Source organism: Poecilia mexicana, unplaced genomic scaffold (assembly GCF_051168715.1).
Source record: "Poecilia mexicana isolate PSO_F unplaced genomic scaffold, ASM5116871v1 scaffold_15, whole genome shotgun sequence".
Taxonomy (NCBI): domain Eukaryota; kingdom Metazoa; phylum Chordata; class Actinopteri; order Cyprinodontiformes; family Poeciliidae; genus Poecilia; species Poecilia mexicana.
Window position 1 is genome coordinate 12,587,170 of NW_028263384.1, and position 18,435 is coordinate 12,605,604.

General features: G+C 38.0%; 1 protein-coding gene across 1 annotated transcript; it reads right to left on the reverse strand.

The window, feature by feature from the left end:
• Positions 1-257: 257 nt before the first annotated feature.
• On the reverse strand, positions 258-17,180 carry LOC106914047 (coiled-coil domain-containing protein 6). The gene is made up of 9 exons (XM_014980595.2): positions 16,739-17,180; positions 14,610-14,759; positions 13,252-13,380; positions 8,080-8,183; positions 7,223-7,383; positions 5,444-5,600; positions 3,187-3,287; positions 2,109-2,230; positions 258-1,886 (listed from the first exon to the last, which is right to left on the reverse strand). Exons 1-9 carry the CDS (start codon positions 17,168-17,170, stop codon positions 1,680-1,682), a joined length of 1,563 nt encoding a protein of 520 aa, XP_014836081.2. The 5' UTR covers positions 17,171-17,180; the 3' UTR covers positions 258-1,679.
• Between the last annotated feature and the right edge of the window lie 1,255 nt (positions 17,181-18,435).

An 18,435-nucleotide genomic window follows, 5' to 3' on the forward strand; every position in this document is an offset into this window, starting at 1 on the left:
TTCGGACATCGTCAAAAGAAATTTTAACATAGCAGCAGAGGGGAAAAAAATAAAAGTAAATGACAAAGTCCAAGAAAGAAACCTGAATGAAGATGTGTCCGAATGTATAATGAAACCAAACGTAATTTAAAGCCGTCGTTGAAAATCTGGATGCATCAGAGATGTTGAGCCTTTTAAACTGAAGACTTTAAGACCCTGCAGGAATCCTGTCAGACCAATGAGACTTCAATGAACAAAATTAGAAATTTACACACAACTTGCAAAGTAAAAGCTGTTTTAATGTTACCGAACCATAACGGCACTAGGCTCTAAAATGGACTCACCTGTCGTACAGCGCTGGACATTTACCAAGAATCCCCTCATCAGAAGCATCGTCTTTGTACAGTATCACATTGGGCTTTTAGATGGTGCAGATTTATTTAAGGCACAAACATTCTCCATCAATTACTGTTAGAATGTAAGATATAACTTCCACAAAGAAACATTACAGGCAGGCTAAATACACAGTGATCTGATAAATATATGCATAAAAAAGAAAAAAAAAAATTTGCCTAGGAAAACTCATAACAGACTGCTGTAAGTGGGTTGCTTTTTAAACCCTCACAGGATTACAAACGAGAAGCAATTGCCCATAAAACTGACCAAGCAGGTGTCGTCATGTCAAGAGCTTTAATCATACATAGAAATTTTGTCAACAGTACCATTCAGTCAGAATGCTTTAGCAGTATGTATATTTAGTGTAAAGAGATTTATGTTTTTTTTTTTTTTTCTGATGAGAAATATCCATTAGGATGATAGAAGCTTTCAGAAATACACCAGATAGATCAGAGAGAAGACTGAGTACATGACTAAGCTGCAACACCTTGGACTATATTTGGTGACATTTATCTCTGGTTTATGTACCAGTGTCCATCTTCATGGATGCTTTTTTTTTTTCGTTTTTTCTTTTTAAACTTTCATTTTAAACTCAAGGCTTTCGGGAACTAAAATAACCGCATTGCAGGCTCTCTTTTGATCCAATGCCCTGTTAACGGAGAACATCCTTCCACAACACTTTGAGGACCTAATCAAAGCCACGATTAACTTGGAGTCATGATGACACGGCTTAGAAGACAACAGGGGAGAACTGGAGTGCAGGAAATTACTGCTATGTCGTAGTATAGGCATAAAAAAAAAAAACCATCTATCAATCCATCCAGTTCTCTAGCTGTACATCCACTGATCCAAACATCCAACCTATAATAAAACACCACCATGAAACACACTAACTGTGCCATTTGTGCTATCTTAGAAGCGCCACAACAACTCCAACCAGCTAGAGTCCCAAACAAAGAACATAACAGGTACGAGACAGAGGGTGGAACAATTATCCTACAAATCCCAGAAGCTCTTATTCTGAAATCTATCCATTCCTTTTGAGAGTAGCTAAGTAACGCCACATGTGGGTTTGGCAGGCTGCTGCCGTCACCGAGGTCGAGTTTGCCTTCTTGTTTCCTTTTCCCTCCGAAACATCTGAAGCTGCGTCTTGTGGACTTTTGTTAAGAGTAAGAAACTTCACTTCCAGAGCTGGTAATGATGGAAGTTGCAGCGGTAGCATCGTGGCATTCAATGCGCAGTCATGCGCAGAGACAAAGAGACTTCGTGTGTGTGTGTGTGTGCGCGCGCGTGTACGTGTGGCGTTAAGGCTGGGAGGGAGGCTGTTGTGGTGGTGCCGTCGCTGCGTGCTGTGACATGGCTGCTGGGGAGGACATGGACTGGACCATGGGCTGGGCTGGTGGGGGGAGCGGCGGCTGAGCCTGCTGGGCCCCTGAGTGCGTGTTGGGAGAGGGTGGAGGCGTTGGACGTTTGAATTTGTCGGGACTGGTGCTTCTTCTTGGGGAGGGCCTCTGAGAAAGAAAGAGAAAATAAATAAGGGTTATGTTGGAACAAACAGACGAGACAACCAAAGACAAAATATTACTGAATGCTAATAATATATTGTGGCAAACATAGGTATGGGTTTGTAAATTGAGTTAATGTGTAGAAAGATTTTAAAAAGTTACACTTCTACAGTTCAATACACCAATATTTTAAAGAGTTGGGGGCAATAACTTGTGGATGTCACTTACTGCTACGGCATGAGAGGAGCTTCCGTGGATGTGCAGGGCGGGGGTGTTGTAGTGGGAAATGGCAGCTCTGGACAGCGTTGCTGGAGGGGTGAAGCCGACTGTGTGAGTCCCATACGAGAGCCCTGGAAGAGAAGGTGGCGTGAAATTTAGAGAAATCACCCATTGGGAGCGATATTTAAACCAGAGATAAGAAAATGAATAGCTGCATGTGTTTAAATTATTTAATTCAATATTCTTGCTTCATTTCACATTTTTTTTGGCGTGCGTTTGCTGCAAAGACGTCAAAGTTGGTCAAATTGTATTAAGCAGCACCAAACGGAGATGGTTTGCCGCTGTTAATTTCTTTGTTGGCTCCGATCTTTAGCAAAATCTGAATTACAGATTACTGAAAGTAAGGCGACTCTGAAGACATGTTTACTGTGTGAGCAACAGCAAGTCGTAAATTTGACCTTTCAACAAATGCTGATGGCTGGTACCAGATCCCAATGTCACAAATCCAACCCGATGGAGTTGTGCAAGACAAAAGCTATAAATTCAGCTGGAATGCTGTGCACCATGCATGACTGGTGACCTAAACTGCACTTTGACAACAGTCAAAAGCAACACCAATACCTATAAACTATAGTTGGCAAAATGTAGCACTAAATCACTTGACTACACTCGACTCTGCTTTGTCAAACCCTGCCAAAGTTTTCAATGAAGGGTTGTGTGTTCAAACCGTTTTGGTTTTATTGCAACTTTCACTAGTAAATATAGCTTTCCTTAGTTTAAACTATACTCAAACTGGGTTCAGTAATGCATTTGAAAAATATTAAAGATATAAAATTAAACATGGGTTTTCTAGTCCAGAAGCCCTTGAGGACACATCTTCAGTCAGATGAAGATCAGATAGGATTTTTGAGCAGAGCAGCTCTCCTGTTGTATCAAACATTATAATACCTTGTTTATGAATGTTTGCACCAGGTTAGACACAGAACAATTACCATACAACCTTTGTCACAGAGATAAAACTTGGATCAAAGATAAAAGTCACAATAATTGACATCAAAGGTGCCTTTTATTGATGTTTTGTCCTCACCAGGTGATATGGGTCGACTGGAGCTGGGGGAAGGAGTGTATGGGATGGGGCTGGACACGGTCCTCGTTCGCAGGCCTTGTGCAGACATCTCATTAAAGTACCTGAGAACAATCAGACAACCTTATGAAAACCTGCGGAAAAAAACAAACAAACGCATAAACTGACTACCTGTCATACCACTAATCTAACTCCAGTTTCTTCATTTATGACTTTCTGTCTTTATGACTCAAACAGGAAGATCACATTCAGTCTGAAGACAAATTGTAGCTGTTCATTGTGATATGGGTGTAGTACTGCTAAGCTACAATAAACATACAGGTTCCCATTTATTTTTCAATATAAATCCAGTCTAAGTCTGTCCATTTGGATGCGTCCTTAATACAGAATGATGCGACTGGTTTTTCCTATATTATGTTACAGCTCCCGGTCATAAAATCGACAGCCAATGACCTAGAATCATTTGGTTTACTTTCAGTCAGTATCATGATATCGTGTGTGTTCTCCACACCCTGTGGTGTCAAACATATGCCGCACCCTAAAACTCAAACAGCCAGCAGACACCTGAAGCCAGAAATGAACCAGTAAATGTTTGTTTGTGTAAAGGACTTGTGCATAGTTTGTGGTCATTGTATTAGCATGCCAACAGCTAACAATCCCTTAAAGCCCCAATGAGTTTGATAATCAGACATTGTAGCCTTATAAACAAAGCAGGAAATCACCTGGACTCCCAAATATTTTGGTTTAGTTCTTAGTGCAAATATCTACACACACTTGAAACAGGACAAAAACAAACTTACAAGGAACTGTTCTGCAAGATATAGGAGCTTGTTTCAAGTCAGTCACTTTTTAAATGCAAAGTTGACAACCAATTGACTTTTAATGCAACTTTGCTTTAAAAGTGTTATTTACCAAATAATGCAAAATTGACACTTTTAATGCAAATTTAAATTTGCATTAAAAATGTATGTCATTTGCCAAAGGACCCTTCATGACAACAGTCAACCATTCATGAAGACTCCTTCGTGTTCATGATAGTTATGTAATGTTTATGACAGTGTGTCATGTCAGTCTTATGCACAGCCCTTCAAATAAAGTTTCACCAAAAAAAAATTACTAGTTCCACTGGCAGATTGTTTTTGGACATCAGTTTAATGTTTTCTTACAAGTGAAAAAATATGTCAGTGAAACTAGTATTTTTTTTAATCAATATTTAAGAATTATTGACTTAAAACAAGCTGCTATATCTTACAACCAAGATATAAATTAGTTTTGTCTTATTTCAGGTATACAAAGAAATTTGCACTAGAAAGTTGACCAAAATACTTGGTAAGATGTGTTTTTGCAGTGCGAGTATATCCTGTGTGTTTTATTTACAAGAATGTCTGTCAGAGCTAAGAGGTGTCAACAATTCAGAGAAGCTGCTTGAGAAATGCAACATGTAAGCTTTGATGTGGCCGGAACGATTTGCTGCATTTTGTCTTGTTCTCGCTTTACTTGAGGAAAAGAAACTCCCCTAAAACACAAAATGAGATGCAGCACCTTGCAAAAGTATAAATACCCTCAACTTCTTCAAAGCTCAAGTTAGTAGCGCAAAGTATTTTATTAGGGTTTTAGGAAATGGAGCAACACAAAGGAGGTGGCAGGAGCTAAATACAGGCCAATCTGGAAGAAAACCTTATAGAGACGGCTCATTATTCTGGTTCCAGATAGATAATGACACCAAAAGTCCTGGCAGAGTTACAATGCATCAGCAACAATAAAAAAAAAAAAAAAAAAAAATAGTCGTTTTATATTACAGCAGGTTGATGAAAATCCCAACATTTACCTCTTCAGTTTATTCAGGTTGGATTGGCTGAACCAGTCTCCCAGTTTCTATCACAGAAAAACATCCCTTTACTGAAGGGACACTACCTTAACATGTCCATCTGGACACTCTTACATAAAGGCCTTTTGGTGGAGTCAATTAGCAATGGCTCACCTCCTGGGTGGTTTTATCTCTGAAAAACAAACTCTTGCTCTGGCTAAGTGACCACTGGGTTCATGGTCACCTCTCTGAGGCTTCAACATAATTAATCATGCAAAAGTGAATGAGTACTCCTTACATTCAATCGAGAGTTAAAAGAATTTTCATGATTGTGTTTATGAAAAGCATTGCATGTTTTCCTCCCACTTTACAATTATGCATCATTTTGTGTTAATCACATAAAATCCTGTTAAAATACTCTGAACTTTTCAGCCTCAAACTGCAACCTTTTACCTCTCATCATCCATCTCCAGACTGGACTCGCTCTCAGACAGCTGCCGGCACAGCGCCTCCCTGCGCTCCATTTCCCTCTGAAGCTTTCTCTGCAACCGAATGTTTTCCTCCCGCATCTGCCGCTCCTCCTCGATGTACTGCGCACGCTTCTCTGTGTCTAGACAGACAAAAAAAAAAAAGACAAAAAAAAAACACATGGGATTTTTTTTGTCAGCTTTATATCACAGCTATAATAGGGGTGGTAAAATAAAGAATACCTGAAGCAATATTCAGCTAGTCTAACCAGTAGCACACAGAAACAGAGATACCCGAACAATGGCACATTGTGTTCCAGTAATCTCACACAATAACCCAGTTTGTGCATTACAATGTTTTTGTTTTCCCAACAAAGTGGGTCAATGCCAATCTTGGATAACACAGCTGGTTATAAGACAAGCAAAGAGGAATGCCATGGTAGTCTTAAGAGTCTTTCGCCAAGTTTGTTTAAATATTTAGCATTACATCTCCCCCTAGTGGTGAAAAAAGCAGAAAAATAAAATACAAAGTCTACTTTGCATCCAGTCTGTTTTACTAATGATTAACAGAGTTCAACATTTCTACAGTGATTTTTTTTCCCCCCCACACATGTGGCATGATGTCGCCTCTGCTTCCTATGCAAAAAAACATGACTCAACTTTTTTTATGGAGCATTTATCTCTGCTTAAAATGTTGCTCCTTAAGATGAAAGATGACTAGTTAGGAAAAACAAAACAAAACAAAAAAAACAAACAGTACCTGCTTGTGAAACAAAAAAAAAACCCTACAGTTAAAGACCATATAATTCTGATTGGTGCATTTTTTTTAAAAACTCATCCATCTTTTATCATCTGTATGGCTGCAGAGGCGTACATTATACAGTACCATTAAAGAAATGGATAACCTTGAACAGATCATCATTCAAACTATCCACTCTAACAGTAGAGAAGAGATTCCAGTACTTTATACTGTAATACATCGTAAAACTTTAACTATGATCCACTGAAAAATGTCAGAGTTAAATATTTCCATTCGAAACATTTACAGATAAAGTAGATGCATAAGTTGATCAGCTGTCACAATCACTGCGTCGGCCATAAAACGATTTCCAAATCTCTCGCAGCAATCTCTGGTGATTCAAACTTCCTCACTTACCGTGGGACTTTTCTAAAAGTTTGCCAACAGCTAGAGTTGGGAAAGCAAAAATGCTGACTGTGGGCTATGATAACAGTACAGATAAAAACATCTTTGCAACTTTTTCAGCTATGTTTAAAAAAAATAAAATCTCTACAGATATCGATCCCTCCCCAAAGCAAACACCTTCGATGACGAGTCTCCATAAACCACTTTTTGTTTACCTTAGTCATTTATTTTAACCATTTTCATAGTGACATCAACATTTTGAAATGTGTGCTTTTTGATAAGGTTATAATAATAAAGTGAAGACAAAACACTGGTTACCTTTTTAAAATAAAGACCGGAGATAAGCCCTATTTAAACTGATTAGGTCAGTTTTGTAGACTTTCAGTCACAACATTGGTTTATTGCATCCAGAGAAGATCGAGGTCATGAAGCTGAAACAAACCTAACGCCATGAAACAAGACAGATTGTTCTCAATGGTATTTGTGATACCAGATAAAACGGGACAGAACAAACTCTCCACCTACATTCACATGAGTCAGTTTTACTAGTCATCATTAAATTATCAAGGAAGGCCGACTTACACACCTTGGATCATGTGGTGGAGGAGAGTGAAAACTTACGCTGCAGCTCCGTGGTGCGCAGGCTTTTCTTGAGTCTCTCCACCTCGTTCTTCAGGAAGCGGATATGCCGCATCATGTTCTCCGGTGAGTCTATTTCCATGGAAACGTCTCTGGGAGATGGAGGAGCCGATACGGGCTGGTCCAACTTTTCCTGAAGAATTCTAGTTTAAAAAGAAAGATGCAACGTTGATTTAGAAACATGGATGCTTTAATTAAAAAAAAAGAAAAAAAGAACAAACATCCAGCTTAAGCAACTTTTACAGAACATATGAATAGAAAAGGATTTTACACAAACGTGCTCTCTATTGATGTCTGATCATAAATTGTCTAAAAATATTTGTTCTTTTGTTTCAAGACTTTAAAAATAATTTGATTTTAATTAGAGCAACTTTGCCCATTGGCATTAAGTGAACCCACTTTCAGAAAAAAAAGGGCTTGCGAATGTAAAATATATTTAAAAATTACATTTCTACTAATAAAAACAGTTAAAGTTAATATAATTTTAACGTTATATTTTACAATCTAAATAGACAGTATGGCTTTTGCTTCTAAATAAACTAAACTTCCCTTTGCTGTAAAGTTAAAATGAACAAATATAAACTGCATTTTAATCACACGATAAACCCAATCTAGATAACAACCACATTTGCATTTTTTTTAGGAGACACACAGTTCTGAAGTGCAGAGAACAAAAAGTTCCAGTAAGAAAATGTCCTGTGTATGGAAGAAACATATCAGGTAAAATGTGCTCCAGCCTTAGTTTCATAAATTAGAACCATTCCTCACATGACAATAAAACGTTCATCTTGAAGTTCTCAACAATTCTGTTTACACAAAGAGAGATTGCAGTTTTCAACCTTTTCTCCGCCTCCAGTTTGTCCATGCGCTTCCAGAGCCTGTTGACGAGGGCTTCCTGTTCTTGCTCTAATGTGTTCTCAAGGTCAATCTTCTCCCTCCTCAACTGGGAAACAGAAAAGGCAAAGAAATGGCATTCAGAGACAGAAAAACCTCAGATGTTGTGAAGCGAACACACAAAAGAAATCTGTAACTCAAACCCAAGAACTACATCCTGATAAACCTGTTCCATAAAGAACCACCGTATTTTGGCCCGTCACAGATTTAAGAGCACAAACATGTCAAAAAATTAGCCAGCGCCATAAACGTCCTCCATTTTCAGACTCTTAGCATCTTTGGGGTGGGGAGTCGAGAGTTGAAACCCCAAATCAAATCCACCCTTGGTGATGCCGTCTGCTGCAAGATTGAAGCGATGGACTGCGTTTTAGTTTTTTGGCTGCAGTGTGTACCTGTCAGTCTGTAAAAGAAAAGCTCTGGTATATCGTTCCCTGAGGAGGAGGAAGAGGAGACTGATCTGCATCAAGGAATCGAAGACAAGAGTAATACGATAGTCTGCTGGTTTGATTGGAGCATTCACAAATAGAAACCAACTTCAGGCTTCAGGACTGGAAAGTATTTACCTCACATTGGTAAATACAAAAACAGACATTTTGGATTTTTTGTGAGGCCGAAACCTGACAAGACCTGTCAGCACGTCCTCAGAGAGTAAAGCAAGCCGAATCAACAGTGCAGTACATAAAAAACCCGAAAACCCGTCGCCTGACTCTTAGGCTGCCGATTAATTGATAAAAACGCCGAGCATGCGTTTTCCCCATATATTCAGTTGAATCCAGGTATGCTCATCGTCACTGACCAGCCCTTCAAAAACTACAATTTTAGTCATCAGCTCCCATGTCTCCAAAATGAAGGTCTGTGTCATTGAGGTAATTTACAAACTAATCTGGCCGTTTATGTTCCTGTAGGAGTAATGGCTTCCTCTTCTCTGAGAAGCCTTTTTAATCCTTATTAGCACGCACCTGATTTTACAGAGTGATGACACCCTCACAAGCTTTCAACTGGCATTTTCACACCATTCTAGGGCTGAAATGTACATTTTGCAACAAAATATGCTAATGTCCAGGACACTGATCCATCGCCGTACCAGCAAAACTACTGGGAATTAACCAAACAGAAATGTAGAAACCTGCTGGATTCTCATCTGGGTTTTCCTAAACTGTAATCTTAAGAGTGTGTAAATTTCAGAATCTGACAATAATCATATACTTTCTCAAAAAATGCCCAGCATGCTAATGCCATGCTGATGCAATAACGGTCACATGGTAGGAGCTGAACTACATGGTGAAGGTTCTCCTGTTATACAGGCAGTGACGAGGGCAGCAATCGGCTTCATGGCAACAGAGAATAGCAGGGAAAGTCCTTGAACTGAGAGCTAAAGCATATTTTTCTTCTTGCAGGCATATTCTAAAATAATGCCGAGAGCAGTCTAAATCTTATGAGAATGATGACCATTTAATTTCTGTCTGATAAGATAAAATAAGATTCAGATCATTAAACCAAATTTAATTTAAAAAAAAGATTCTGCAGAGGATAATCCATAGATTAATCTTGAAGCTTTTTTCTGTAAATACAGATCGTTGAAATGAAATGAAATGAAATGAAATTTTATTCGAACATGATACAAATATAAAAATAAAATAGTGCACAGTAACAAGAAGTGCATAAGAAAGAAGAGAAAATACAGATTTTTTTGTTTCAGTTAACATATCATGCTCAAAATGGGGTAGGAAGAAGTGAGAACTTATAAACTCCTACCCCCTAAACACTTGAAACTTTAGAGTCCTACTGTCATTAAAAAAATCACAATCAAAGTGGCAGTCAGAAGTAACAGTTACTAATATTTACCTATACATTTTCCCATTTTATGCTGGTTTGTCTTTCTAAACCCTTACACCAAGTTATCTGCAATACACACCTTATTGCTTTCTGTCACCCATATGTGTATCTATTGAAAATTACCTCTTTGTACTTTCTTTTGAATTGTGTTAAACTATTGCTTTGTTTTAAATCTTCATGTAACTTGTTCCATAACTTTACACCTTTAATTGAAATACAGAAGCTTTTTCTTGTTGTTCTAAAATTGCGGATCTTGAAGTTTGAGTGACCCCTTAAGTTATACCCCCCTTCTCTTTCAGAAAACGTGCTCTGTATGTGCTCAGGTAACAACTTTTTAGATACTTTGAACATAAACTGAGCCATTTTAAATTCTACAAGCTCGTCAAATTTGAGAATTCTGGATTTTATGAAGAGTGGGTTTGTATGCTCATAATAACCGACATTATGGATGATTCTAATGGCTCGTTTCTGTAGGACGGTTACCGGATGTAAAGAGCTCTTGTAATTAACTCCCCACACTTCACAGCAATATGATAGATATGGTAAAATCAGAGAGTTATATAGAATATGAAGTGATTTAGCATTCAATACATGTCTAGCTCTAGCCAATATGGATATACTTCTACTGAGTTTACTCTGTAAATGTTTAATATGAGGTTTCCAACTGATTTTGTCATCTATTATTAGACCGAGGAACTTATTAGCAAAAACCCTTTGTAGAGTTACGTCCTCTATTTGAACTTGGATTTCAGTATTTTTATAACAGTTCCCAAAGACCATGATTTTCGTCTTGTCCAAATTTAGGGATAATTTGTTATGGTCAAACCATATCTTTAACTTACTAATCTCTGAAGTGACTGTTGAGAGAAGATGCTCTAAATTGTCGCCAGAGGCTAGAATATTTGTGTCATCAGCGAATAAGATAAATTTTAATACATTGGACACTTTACTGATATCATTTATATAAAGATTAAATAAAATTGGTCCCAATACTGATCCTTGTGGTACTCCACAGACAGTCTCCTGCCAATCAGATTCCACATCTTCCAATTTCACAAATTGTTTCCGGCTCTTTAAATAACTCCTCATCCAGTCAGAAACTACTCCCCTAATTCCATAGCGTTCTAATTTTTTAAGTAAGATTTCATGATTTATTGTATCAAAAGCTTTCTTTAGATCTATAAATATCCCTACTGCCAGTTTCTTACTATCTGTTGCGTTGGTTATTTCTTCTATTAAGTCAGTTACAGCCAGCGATGTTGACCTGTTTGCTCTGAATCCATATTGACTGCTAATAAGTAGCGAATGTTTTTCTATGAATTGTTCCAGTCTTTTCTTAAAGAGTTTTTCCAGGATTTTAGAAAATTGTGGGAGAAGAGAGACAGGCCTGTAGTTAGTGAAGAGGTGTTTGTTGCCAGTTTTATACATTGGTTTGACCTTAGCTATTTTCATTTTGTTGGGAAATGATCCTGTTTGAAATGATAAATTGCAAATATAAGTTAGTGGTTTAGAGATTCCTTTAATTACTATTTTAATAGTTTTCATGTCCAGATCATCACAGTCAGTGGAAGTCTTATTTTTACAGTTATTCACAATGTTTATGATTTCTTCTTCTAGTACAGGGTTGAGATATAAGGAGCTGGGATTATTCTCAATTAGATATTGCTGAGTTGCAGTTTTTGTAGTCGGTATTTTTTCTGCTAATTGAGGTCCTATATTAACAAAAAATCTATTGAAATTATTGACGACACTTTTCAAATCAGTAATATTCTGTTCATTATCTATAAAATAGTCTGGATAGTTGTTATTGTTAGATTTTCTAATAACTCTATTTAAAATATTCCATGTTTCCTTAATGTTGTTTTTATTCCTATCCAGTAATTTATGATAATAGTCCTTTTTACATGTTTTTATAATATTAGTTAACTTATTTTTATATTTCTTATATTTGTTTTCTGATTCAGACGTTCTATGTTTTAGAAATTCTCTATAAAGTTTGTTTTTCTTTTTACATGCCTTTTGTATTCCTTTTGTGATCCACTGTTCATTTTTTTGATTGCTTTTCCTGTTATATTGTTTGATTGGGCAGTGCTTGTTATATAATATTTTAAATGTTTTTAAAAATTCTTCATATGCTAAATTCACATCATTCATTTTATATATTAATCTCCAATCGTAGGCCAACAACTCAGCTTGTAGAGCTTTTAGTGTCTCTTCAGACGTAACCCGTCTGTAATGCGTCTCTATTTTTTGATCGTCTGTTTTGCACTTACAGTCGTAGACTATGAACACTGGTAAGTGATCAGTTATGTCATTCATTAATATTCCACTAGTTAAATTATTTTCCAGCACATTTGTAAAAATATTATCAATTAAGGTAGCGCAGTGCGATGTAATGCGACTGGGCCTGGTGATTTTAGGATACAGGCTTAAACTGAACATGGTGTTAATAAATTCTTCAGTCATTCTATGTTTATTTGGATTGAGAAGGTCAATATTGAAATCCCCACAGAAAAATGTTATTTTTTGATTAATTGTTATAAATTTTTCTTCTATCCAGTTGTTGAGTACTTCAATGTTTGATCCAGGGGCTCTATAAATGCAACTCACTAAGACATTTTTCCTTTTTTCCACGAGTATTTCTATAGTCACACATTCAAACATGTTGTCCATCACAGTTGACATTGTTTCGATCAACTTATAATTAATCTTCTTGTCAACATATAAAGCTACTCCCCCTCCATTTTTGTTTTCTCTGTTCTTACAAACCATTTCATAACCATTTATTTCAAAATCTATGCCCTTATCACTATTGAGCCAAGTTTCTGATAAGGCAATAACATTGAAGGTCTGTGAAAGTTGTTGGAGGTATTGTTTGATGCTGTCAAAATTTGCATAAAGGCTTCTACTATTAAAGTGAATTATTGACAGCTTTTGTTCTGTTTTAATGCTGTTGTTGAACTGATCATCGCTGTAATAGTGACAACTATCATTGCTGACATTATAGAAGTTGTTATCAGGATCAATGTCAGTTTCAATATCTTGCTGATGATAGTTTCTGTGTTGGAATACTGGTAGCTCTATATCCTCATCGTTAAAAAAAAAAAAAAAAAAAAAAAAAAAAAAAAAGACAGCTGCAGTAAAGTTCATTCCCAGCTGGGAGAGCCTGCTGCTGTCACAAATAAAAACATGTAGAGAAGAACAAGGAAAAGATGTAGACATTAAAACTGTAGCTGAGCTGACAGGCTGCTTATAGATGCTTTTGTTTTCAACAAGCCTACCTGTTCCAGGGTTAGCTGCTTCGAGATGGTTTCATTCTCCATTTTCTTAATCTTTTTCATTAACTTGTTGACCTGGAACTCCTGCTCCTGCTCCAAGTGTTGCTCCAGCTCCGCCTTCTCATGTTGGAGCTATGACAGAAAGGCAGACAAAGGGAAATGAACAAAATGCATGCAATGTACAAAAACAAACAAAAAAAAAGAGCTAGATCAGCAGCCTGAATAAAGATTTATAAATTTGGCTTGCATACTTGGAGTAAAACTACATATTGTACTGAATTTGGGGGCGAACTTCCCGGAGAGACAGACAGGAAAAAATTACATGGCAACCACAGAACTTTGGGCTCATGAATTAAAAACAAAAACCAGGGTGCGGCCCAGCAGAGCAGATCAGAGCATCTCTGTTATGAATTACATAACTCGCTAACCAATATGGAAAAAGAATTTAAATTCACTTAATGGGAAATACTGGAAAGAGGGGAGGGGGTAAAAAAAGCATTTTTATTTTGATACCTGCTCATTAGTGGAAATGTTTCCAACATTGTGGATGCTACCAATAAGCTAAAATCGCACAAAATTAGTTCTCAGTCCACATTATCCATGTGAATAGAGATATTTAGTAAATTGTGGCAAAGCCAGAGCAGTCATTTTTAAACAACTTGCAGACTATTTTGGCTTCAGCAATGCATCCTCCCTCCTGCAGTAGTCTGCAGCTACAGATTTCTCTGTTCTCACTCTTCAAAGGGCATTTTATTTTACCCCGTTACAACCAAACAACACATTTAGCTGTTTCTATAGCGACTTTGTCACAGGGCACGCTTAAATTCAAAGTTGGAGATAGTCTGCTGTCCAACCAGGCTAAGACTTTAAAGTATATTTTTTTATCTCCTACATTTGACTCTGAACATTTGCTCGTTTGGTTTCATTTCAGCGAGACGTTGCAGAGCTATCATATTCCAATCAGGTTTTTTTTGTTTTTTTGCGCTCCTGAATAAGAGAAAACCAGATCAGAAACAATGTCACCACTGGGACTGAAAATTAAAATGTTTCCATCCACTGACGGTCTGAAATTCTTCAAATGCAAGTTTTTAAAATGTACAAAACATCAATATTTTTAAGTTTGGTTAGAAATTAGGGCAAATGGACAAAAAGCATCTGTAAGAAGTAACACCAACTTTAACCTTTGATCTGGTCACAAATAAGTTGTGATTTTTTAGCAATTGAACTGTAACTTATTATTCTCTCACAGCAAGTACCTTATAACATAATTAAAGTCATTCTAATCTCCAGGTAAAGGTATAACAGTAGCTGATTTGTTTGAAGATATTGGTGGCATAAGCGGCCTTGATCCGATCACTCACTTGCATAAGTTTCCTCGACAGTTCATTCGTCAGAAATTCTTCCTCCTTTTCATAGTTGACTGCCAAGGTCTCCTTCTCCTTCTGGAGAGCTTGGATCTTCTTGAACAAGGTGTTGCTGATAAACTCTTCCTCCTGCTCGGCTCTTGCTTGCTGTGCAACATAAAACAAATGGGGACAGTGCCAAAGGAAACATCAGTTAAACAGACTCCAGCAACCTGGCATGGGATAATGTTTTCATCTTTATCCTGATTAAATTGGAACAGCAAAAAGCAATGAGTACAGTCGTATATGCAGGAAGATAAGACTCCTGCAAAGTGGATAATGTGGCAAGAAATTTGACGAACGAAATCCTCAGTAAATCATGGGATAGCTAAGGGTTTTAGACATTTAAACAAATCCATGTGCTACGTGCTGCCAAAAGGCTTTTCACACTTCAAAATAAGAGTAGGTTAAAATGTGTTTTGTTTTTTTGTATGCTGAAGCCCCAAGTGCGACGTGACCAGTTTCATACAGGGTTCACTTTTCTGCAAAACAAACTCACACCTTGCTTCCGCGACGTCGGCCTTTGAAGCAGATAGCTTCCTTTCAGATATTTATAATGCTATGCTAACCAAAAGCCCTTTAAGGGACGAGGTTGAATTTTGAGCAGGAAACCTGCAAACCTCGAGGATGGCATCCTGCATGTGTTAGCTCTCTCCCTGCTGGTAGTAACAACCTTTTCAGCATGTCAATGTTTTTCTTAGCCCTTCTAACAGCCATCATTTGATCCATGTGCGTTAAACCGGGGACTATAAACACATCAACCTACAAGTTACTGTTTAAATGGAAGTAGTCTTGCATTTTTTTTTATTATTTTCTGTTTGATTCAAAACCACCTCTAAAACAGAACTTCTTTTGTGTGTCTTAGTCCCTATAAAGAAGAAAAAAATTAAAAAAAATTGGAAAGTCAAAACTAAAAGAAAAAAAAATCTGTATTGTCAGGAATGACTAATCAATCAAAATATTAACATTTTAGCCATCTATTTTACTAAAATCTGTATGTGTAAAATTTATTAGATGTGTCTGTAAAAAAAAAAAAAAAAAAAAGATGCTCCACCAAATCCGGCTGCAGGGAAGTCTGTAAGTCAATGAGGAAACATACTTTTCTCAAAGGAGTCGAGAGGTATTGCAGTAGAGGTCGACTTTTTAATGAAAGTTTATTAGATGTGTCTGTAAAAAAAAAAAAAAAAAAAAGATGCTCCACCAAATCCGGCTGCAGGGAAGTCTGTAAGTCAATGAGGAAACATACTTTTCTCAAAGGAGTCGAGAGGTATTGCAGTAGAGGTCGACTTTTTAATGAAAGGAAGAGTGTGTTGGGACAGCCACGGCAGCTAGCATTACAGAGTGATGATAATATGTCTGTCCTTGCTAGTGTCATTTCCCATCTCTTCTTCAATGTCCTCATGGCTAAACTGGGTTCCATCAAGCAGAAACAATATGTCAACTTTTCAATACGACCGAGTCGCCCCGTATATTAGCTACACACAACTCCCGAAATTGTTAAGTGGTGATCAGGGAGGTCGACCTGTCCACGTTAATGGCGTGGCATGTCGCTACGCCGTAAAGTTTGGCCTAAATATCCCCCACCCGTCCGACAGATCGCTTTCACATATCTACGAAGCTTGGCTGATTAACCCAGCATGAAGACATACGAGGCGTCAGCATGTGCCAACATTGCTACACGGCTATTTAATAACTCAGTTACTGTAGCCGTCTTGGTAATAACGTAGTGACAGTACTGCGAGTAATCAGCTAACAGACCATCAAGGTGTGGTGCACATGTTAGTCCTGGGCTTTTTAGCAAGCCAAAGCACAACAAAGCAAAGTAGCTGCCAGTCATTGCCCAACCACCTGGCAAACACTACCCCGCTGGCTTACTTAGCAACAAGCTAACTATTAGCAAAGCTAGCAAAACATCCAAGAGTTGTGTTCATTTTTGAGTAATATCACCACATAACTCCCAAAATTTGTTAGTAAGGACCAGTCCGCACTGAATAAATACCACCAGTCACAGCTAACTTACTGACAATGCAACATACTTGGTTGAATGAGAACAGCGTGTTGCTAGTTAGCTGGCTAACGTTACTCACAATGGTGACGCTAGCTTTGCGGAGGTCCCGATTCTCCTCCTGCAGGGCTTTGCACTTTAGTTTAAACGTCTCAAGCTCAATTTTCAGAACTTTGTTCTCTTGCTGCAACGATGCAAGACGGTTCGTCAGTTCCTCCAGGCGAAACTGTGAAATGACTATACTTGGTTTCCCAGAATTTGAAGCGGAGGATGACATCGGGGTGGCCGAGCTGCTCCCCGCTCCGTCGGTGTCGCTCTCGCTCGCGCTGTCCGCCATGGCTGTGCGGCAGTAAGTGGAGAGGGAAGGAAGGGAAGAAGCTGCTCCAGCAGAGAGCGTGAGGGGCGAGTACGGCACAACCGTACACAGTGTGACCTTGCCCCGGCGTGCCGACATAGCGACCCCACCAGGATGTCTCCAGTACTGCATAGTGAATGGTACATTTTGCTGAGACATTTTAATTTCGCACAGGTGTCAAACTCCAGTCCTGGAGGGCCACTGCCCTGCAACTTTTAGATGTGCCTCTCAGCTGCAACACACCTGAATAGAATAATTAGGTCATTAGCAAGGCTTTGGATAACTTATCTACACAAGAAGGAGGTAAATAAGCCATTTCATTCCAGTGTTTTGTACCTGTGGCACATTTAAAAACTGCAGGACAGTATATTCTCTATTCTTATGTCGTGAGCTACAATACAAACTTGAGTTTCAAGGTCAAAGATAAAATACATGTGTTGACCTATGTTTACGGAGAAAACTAAGTTTACCAAAAGGGAACACCTTTGATTAATAAAGTAATTATTTCTGGCCTGTGTCAATGTAAGGATTGCTTGATGACAAATAGCAGAAAATGTTTTTTTTGTGTGTGTGTATTTTCACCAAGCGAATAAAGACTTAACAAAACTCTCTCCAGTGACACAGTTTGAACTGTTGATAAAATTCAGCCCAGCGTCTACAGAAATGCTTAGATATGTGGTTCATGTCAATGTAACACCCACATGCATGGCAGAATTTCAAGGTTTCTTAGGAATCCCAGCAGAACATTGACCAATGTATCAAACTGCCCCTGCCACTTTATCTTCCCTCAGCTGGAATGTGCAGACATTACACACAAACACAAAGAATATGTGATAAATCAGATAAGGCCACTTTGCTCCACTGCTCTTCCATTGCTTTGTAAGCTCCGAGTTTATTTACATCTGGGTAGTTTTTACGATGGAACCTGAAACGCACAGAATCTTTGAGTGGAATCATGGAAAAAATCTAAATAAATGAGATATCAGGAAGAGAACTGTGGACCCCCAGATTTCTTGTTCGATAAACATTTTGGTCTTATCAATCCAAATAACTTTATTCCAGAAATGTTGACACTCGGCTGTCTGCTGCCTGACGTATTGAAAGTGGGATACAATACTGAGGCATTTTTGTGGTAATGTCTTTCCTCTGGTGACTCGACCATGCAGCCCATTGTTCTTCAAAGGCATTCTTATTGCGCATTTTGAAACATCCACGCCACTTTTATTTTGCAGTGTTGTATATCAGTTCAAGTTATTTGTGAGGTTTTTCTTGCATACCAAACAATTTTTTTGGCACTTGTTACTGAAATATTTGTTCATCTGGGCTTTGGTGTCAAGAGAATCCCTCATTTTCCATCTAGAGTTCAAACACTATTGACTGCTTTTCTCAGTTCCTTGGACATTTATTTATTTTTTTTACAATAT

Excerpts from the sequence above, each read along its gene's own strand:
- LOC106914047 (XM_014980595.2), bottom strand. The coding sequence starts at position 17,170 with ATGTCTCAGCAAAATGTACCATTCACTATGCAGTACTGGAGACATCCT. Across the intron at positions 13,381-14,609 it reads TGTCGAGGAAACTTATGCAA|CTCCAACATGAGAAGGCGGA; the intron begins GTGAGTGATCGG and ends TTTCTGTCATAG. Across the intron at positions 2,231-3,186 it reads CAGTCGACCCATATCACCTG|GGCTCTCGTATGGGACTCAC; the intron begins GTGAGGACAAAA and ends CTTCTCTTCCAG.